The following is a 6,263-nucleotide window of genomic DNA, read 5'->3' on the forward strand; positions in this document are numbered from 1 at the left end:
ATCACTTTCATTTGTCCGAAGTTGTGTATCCATCATTGTATCAACCGATCGACATGGCCTTTCCAATGTCGTAAATCATAATCCTATAAGTACAATATCACTGAATCGCAGCCGACGGCAGTATTGGTTGTGGTGCTCACCGAGGCACACGTCGCTAGTAATACTGATCCACAGAGAATCACTTTCCTTGACGCGTCCTTATCTCGCAGCCTGTCGCGACGGCCGCGGGCAACGAGCTCTCGCCGCCACCGACATTGCAGCTCGAAGACGGCGCCGGAACCGTCCTGCACCACGTCAATAGCGGCTTTGTGTCCGTGTACATTAGCGACAATCCGCGCCTCTACGCGCATCTTTCTGGCGCGTCTGGGCTCGTCTTCCCAATCGTCGGCGGTGTCATCGCGCGGACCGTAGCTTGGCCCGACTCTCATTCCTCTGCGATACTCGGCGGCGGCGTCCTGTGCTCCGCCGTACTGGCGCACGTGCCGTTTAATTGCACTGCGCTGCGGCGGACATTGACGACGCTCTTGGCCTTGACGTTTGGCGCCTCGCAAGGCTCATCCATCGCGTCAATACACGCTATGGACCGAGCCAGCGTTGTCGCTTCTTCAAGGTACGTGCAGAAGGTCCATGCGCATATGACTCACGCATGGTTCACTCGTATAGCGCAACAACAGCCCTCATCTGCCTGTGCTTCACAGTCGCAGCCTGGAACGGTACGATGCCACCCTTGCGAAGATGCATCATATCATGTCATAGCCGAGCATCAGGTGTACCAGACCGTCGAGGAGCTCTGCAATGCTTTTTCGAATCTGATGTGCTGCCTCGAGGGGATCCAGCCCTTCGTGTACTCTGTTCCGTACCTCATGGACGCGGTACCGTATTTGGTCGCTGATGCGAATGGAGGGTGACTGCACTGTTTCAAATACGTAGTACATGCGCCTCTTTCTCCTCTGGGCAAAAGTGTTCGTGAGGATGCTCATGGTCATCGAGCTTTCGGGCTCGGACAACGACGACGAGCTGGAGAACCACGCCATGCTCCTCTTCCTGGGTAAGACGCTGCTCTATGAAACTTTTGACTCACTGGACGATTAGATATTTTCAACATCTTTGTACGCTTCGTGCAACTCAATCAACTCGTCGGAATGTAACAACGTCGACTTAACGGCGACAAGACTGCTTTGCCAGCCGAGCGCCGTATACTGTTCATAATTTAATAGTTCCTCTTTCTAATGACAATGTATGCGTTCAAACGAAAGTAAAGTGTTGGAACGTGCTGCGTGGGATTTCGTGGTTCCAAAGATCGAAACCTCGATGCAAAGGATCCGATGTCGGACTCTGTCGATACGAGGTAGCATGTACTTGACCGCCCGCTGTGGTGTGCTCTGATAGTTCACTTTGGAAATGGTGACCTACGTATGCATCGAGACACACAGGCACCTCCAGATGTTCGAGACGCCATTCACATGTGGGTCGCCCGGTAGCACACATTTGTAGCATATATTTTAGCCGCATCATTCACTCGATTGCCCAGCACGAGCAGCCATACATAGTACCTGCTCTACATGGCTCCTTTATGCCTTGTAATGGCGCTCGCACCACACCGCGTTTGATCGCGCGACGCAAAAGAGCCCGGTAAATGATGCAACACCTCGCACTTTGGATGCTCTGGAACCAGCGGTGTCGCAGAAATTATGCTCTCGACGATGCGCTTTTGGCCTCACGCTCGCATGTATGTCGGACAAACATGCTATCTTCGACACTCTCCACCATGAGGTGCCACTGGGCACGATCCAAAATCGGCAAGTGCCATGCGGTCACGGACCTCTCGCGCACGGACGCCCGTGACGTCACGTCGACCATGACGCTCATCGACTGCAAGGGCTCATTGCAGTTTGCGCCAAGCACAGTTCCCTCCGAAAGCGGCCCGCATCTGCATTGCACAAGCACTGTATCATACTCTGTGGGAAATCCTGTGATCAATTTGATGAAGACGAAACACGCATACAAATGCCAAGTGTATACGACAGGCTAAAAAGTCGATGGGAGAAGCTTTGGGATTTGGTCATGGTCGCGACCATGGACATCGTCGGACGTCTACGTACGCCACGCATCTCCATGTGGCCACGAGGCCATCGGTTCTCTGCGTGGCGCACGGTGGCCTGGCAACGACTACTGCACGTGATGTCCGCGGACCATCCCCGCATGACGATGGTATGCACGTCGGCTCTGGTTATACTAGTATGTGTGTCGATACTAGGTCCGCTATGGGCCACGCGAACGGAAGGCTCTTGGCGACACTTCACGCCCTTGAGCAGACCTTTCTCAAACGTGCGGCAATGTAAGCACCGTGTTTTGTGGCTTGGCGTGACAAGATTGAATCTGCTACTAGTGGGAGAACGAAGCATGGGTCTTGGAGGCCAGAATGCGATTGCTCGAACGAGAAGGTACTCTCACCCGCGTCTTGGATCCTGGACCGCGAAGTCGAACGTAAGCGTAGGCAGGGTTTCGCGTTGCCTTGCTTTTCGGCGCGAACCCATTTCTGTGCCCACGACATACATGCGCAGTTGCATCGCTTGTGCCGCTTGGCAATTTGGCAAATACCGTCCTCTACATCGTAGACCACGCACTGCTCTTTTGAACCAGAAGCACGGTCGAACGGGCGCTTGGCAGTGGCGCACAAGCCGCCGTGCCCCGACCAAAGGTTTTGCGATGGAAAAGCCGTCCCCGAACCCCGTCGCCAAGGTGCTCTGCCTTCTATTTGTTCTCCACGCGTTTCCCGTCGGCTCCACGGCGACATGGCTTTGTCACAGACGCTGGTGCGGCGACTAGACTTTCTCGAGTGCGTGGGAGCACATCCGTCTCGACGATTGGCTCTCAATAAAGCACAGAAAGTACTCTAGACAAAGGGAGGCCGCACTCCCAAACACCGGCGTGTGTACTAAGATGGAAATAGGGAACTAAGGCTAACTGACTGCTGGAGCCCTGGCCACAGGCTCCTGTACAGTCCCATCTTAACGGTTTCTCGGTAGGACTATCTTACTGATAGATTGATACAAACACATCGCCTTGTCTCGACCTAGTGGTTGTAGAGCTGTGCAGATACAAATATTCAGTGCTCAACCACTGTATGAGGCATCTACTGCCACACACCCCTCTTCCAAAAGATTTATAGGACAGCTTAGTCAAAATCCCAAGCAAATCAAAGACCGCAAAAACAGACCTAGGAGAATCGCCGTCAGTATCTGCTCTTGATCTGGTCTAAGATCTTCAAGAGTTACCGTTGCACGGCCCGGAGGATCGCCGGGATCACGCACTAGGTAGCTTCTCTTGGTAGTTCGCACGTCACGACCGTCGTCGTGTCGACGCTGCAGACCGTTCTTCAAGTTGCCGGAGCTCATCAGCCAGACCATCCCGCGCTCGGGCGTCTGTGACTTGCTCCGCAAACTGTCGAGCGACCGCGGGGGCATCCGTCGCGATCGACGTGAACAGCTCCCACGATGCTTCGATGTCTTCCAGGCCTTCCCATAGGCAGAGGATCTCCCACCGCCGGGCACTCTGGTTGAGCCGTACTGCCTTGATCTCACGGATCTTCAAAAGCACGCCCTGCTCGGACACGTGCTCGCGGATCTCTTGCGTGAGCTCAAAGCTGCCTTCGGCGTACGGCTTGAGGCGACTCGTATGTGCATGGCGCTCTCGACCCGAGAGGATATGACGGATGACGCACGAGTACGTCGACACTTCCGTGATCTGGAACGGGCCGAGCCATGTGACGAGCAGCTTCGGATACTTCATCTTGTCCACGCGCGACCAGAGTACGTAGTCACCAACGTTGGCGACAAACTCTTCTTGGTGCGTCTTCGCCGCGGTCTCCCGCGCTAGGCGTTGTTGACGCAGGTCGTCGATCTTCTTGTGGACGTCAACCAAACTTGCATGAGCAGCAGCCATCGTGCTGACGACGTCTGGCTTTGTCCAGTCTGCTTGACGGACGAGCTCACCATCAAAGTCGCGGACTACAATGTCCAAGTTGGTAGCTGGCACATGCCCCGTAAAAGCTTGCGTCGGGCACACGCCACCAAGCGACTCGACTGGCGTCTGGTTGAGGTTGGCTTGAACCAGCGGTAGGAGATACTCCCACTGCTCAAGGTTCAGTTGGTACTCGCGCAGCATGACCCGCAAGACTTAGAGAATATCGCGGTTCAAGCGCTCGACGGTAACATTGCGCCACGGCGTGTAGGTCAAAATAAACTGGTGATCGACCTTGTAGGCTTGGGCCAGCGCTGCAACCACTTGGTTCTTGAAGTGACTGCCTTGGTCCGACACCCACACGAGCGGCAAGTCAAACCGCGCAGCCCAGTGCATCAAAGCGTCCACGACCGAGGCCGCGTCCGCCATGTGACACGCCACGAGCTCGCAATAGTGCGTCAAGTCGTCTTTGAGCACGAGCACGTACTTGGATCCCTTGAACGAGTCACCCAAATAGAGGAAGTCAAAGTGGATGCCCCGTCTTTCGCATGGCCCCATCGCGACATCATGTCTGCCCAGACGTTGTGCTCGCCATCGATATGCTCGATCGTGTAGCGGTAAGGCGTAATGTAGCTGGCCCATCGCGCCAGCTTGCCACGCTGTCCGGGCTTCCATTCTTGTCCGGGCACAAAGACGTTGATCAGGTTCTTGTGGTCGGTGTAGATGCGGAATCCACGTGGCCGCATGAGAAGGTACTCAAAGTCGAGGCACGCCTTGACGATCGGGTATGCCTCTTGCTCGATCACGCTCCACTTGCGCTGAGCACCCTTCCATACGCCCGAGATGCACGCGACCAGTTCGTGCTGCAGCGTCCATACGGGCACGCTGTCGTTGAATTTCTTCACTTGCGTGATAATGATCGAGTAGCCGTCACCCGAGGCGTCGAGAAACATCATGAGCTCAGCGTCTTGATCTGGGTGTGCCAGCTGAGCTGCATTGGCCAAAGCTTCTTTGACCGCATCCCATGCCGCCTTCTCTTCTGTCGATAGCTCAACTGCAACCGCCGTAGCTACGCGCTTCTTGCGCGTTGGCTTGCCTGCCAGAACGTCGTCCAGTCGCTGCTGGAGTGGCATCGCCGTCAGCGCAAACTGCGGGATGGAATCCCGCATCCAGTTGCTCGCGCAGACAAACTGTTGAAGCTGCCCACCGTTGCTTGGGTACGGCAGCGCCAGCAGGGAAGCAATACGCTCCGGATCATGGCGCACTCCTTGGCCGCTGATTAAGCGACCACACCATTTGATCTCCTTCTTGTAAAGCGTACACTTGTTGGGGTTGAGCTTGAGGTTGTACTTCTGGCACATCGCAAAAAGCGATCGAGGGCGTCAAGAAAGTCGTCGATGGTCTTGGCAAAGACCAAAACGTCGTCAATCCAGATGAGCAGACATACGTAGAGGAGCCCTTCCTCGTCCGCCATGTTCACCATCGTGTTCTAGAAGTACAATGCCGAGTCCACATGTCCTTGCATGACGCGGGTGGGCGTGCAGACCATGGTATCCAGCAAAAACGAGAGGACCTCACGACACCGCTTGGCCAGCGGCATCTGCCAGAAGCCCTTGAGCAAATCAAAGATGCCAAAGAACTGCGCGTCCTTGAGCTTGCCCATGATGACCGACAAAAACGGCATAAACGCCGCCATGGGCACCGTCATTGCGTTGACGCGTCGATAGTCGATCGTGAGCCGAAAGTAACGCAAAAGATCCTCATCGGACCATTCATTAATGGGCTTCTTGATCGCCTTGCCCTCCGGCTTGAGCACGGGGTTCGTCGGGCTGCAGAATGCGGATCGGTTGTTCTTCTCGATCACGCCGTCCCGCAAAAGTTGACGACCAAACAAATGGACGAAACGCTCCTGGTGCGGGTTGAGCTTGCGACCCGCACAGCTGTACGGGCTCGCATCCGTCTTGAGCTTGATGTCCATCGGCTCGACGTCTGCTGGTGGGTCCGTGCCGAAACTGCGCGCCAAATTTCGTAGCTCTTGACGATCTTCTCGAGCCGTTCATAGCGCTCCGCGGGGAAGCCTTCCAAGACCGAGCGAGCCAGCATGCTCTCAATTGCAGCAGCATCTTCTCGATCGAGACGGTCCGTGTCAAGCGTGTCGTCGACCCGCATCGCGTTGAGCTCCGCAGCGAGGTCTTCGAGGTCGTCGTCATCACGCCAAAGATCGTCTCCATCATCCGGGCTGACCGAAGGGAACTGCCCAACGGCCACTTGCTCAAGGAGACGTTCGAGATCGATGCCGA

The 6,263-nt window shown here is 55.5% G+C and overlaps 2 protein-coding genes across 2 annotated transcripts; one reads left to right on the forward strand and one right to left on the reverse strand.

The window, feature by feature from the left end:
• Positions 1-475: 475 nt before the first annotated feature.
• SPRG_11597 (hypothetical protein) lies at positions 476-1,092 on the forward strand (the record flags this gene model as incomplete). Its single annotated transcript, XM_012350547.1, has 4 exons — positions 476-610; positions 664-713; positions 757-872; positions 931-1,092. Exons 1-4 carry the CDS (start codon positions 579-581, stop codon positions 1,090-1,092), a joined length of 360 nt encoding a protein of 119 aa, XP_012205937.1. The 5' UTR covers positions 476-578.
• A 2,250-nt stretch (positions 1,093-3,342) lies between these two features.
• Positions 3,343-3,945, reverse strand: SPRG_11598 (hypothetical protein; the record flags this gene model as incomplete). The annotated part of the gene is made up of 1 exon (XM_012350548.1): positions 3,343-3,945. One exon carries the CDS (start codon positions 3,943-3,945, stop codon positions 3,343-3,345), a length of 603 nt encoding a protein of 200 aa, XP_012205938.1.
• Positions 3,946-6,263: the final 2,318 nt, after the last annotated feature.

Source organism: Saprolegnia parasitica (assembly GCF_000151545.1).
Source record: "Saprolegnia parasitica CBS 223.65 unplaced genomic scaffold supercont2.67, whole genome shotgun sequence".
In the NCBI taxonomy this organism is placed as follows: domain Eukaryota; phylum Oomycota; class Saprolegniomycetes; order Saprolegniales; family Saprolegniaceae; genus Saprolegnia; species Saprolegnia parasitica.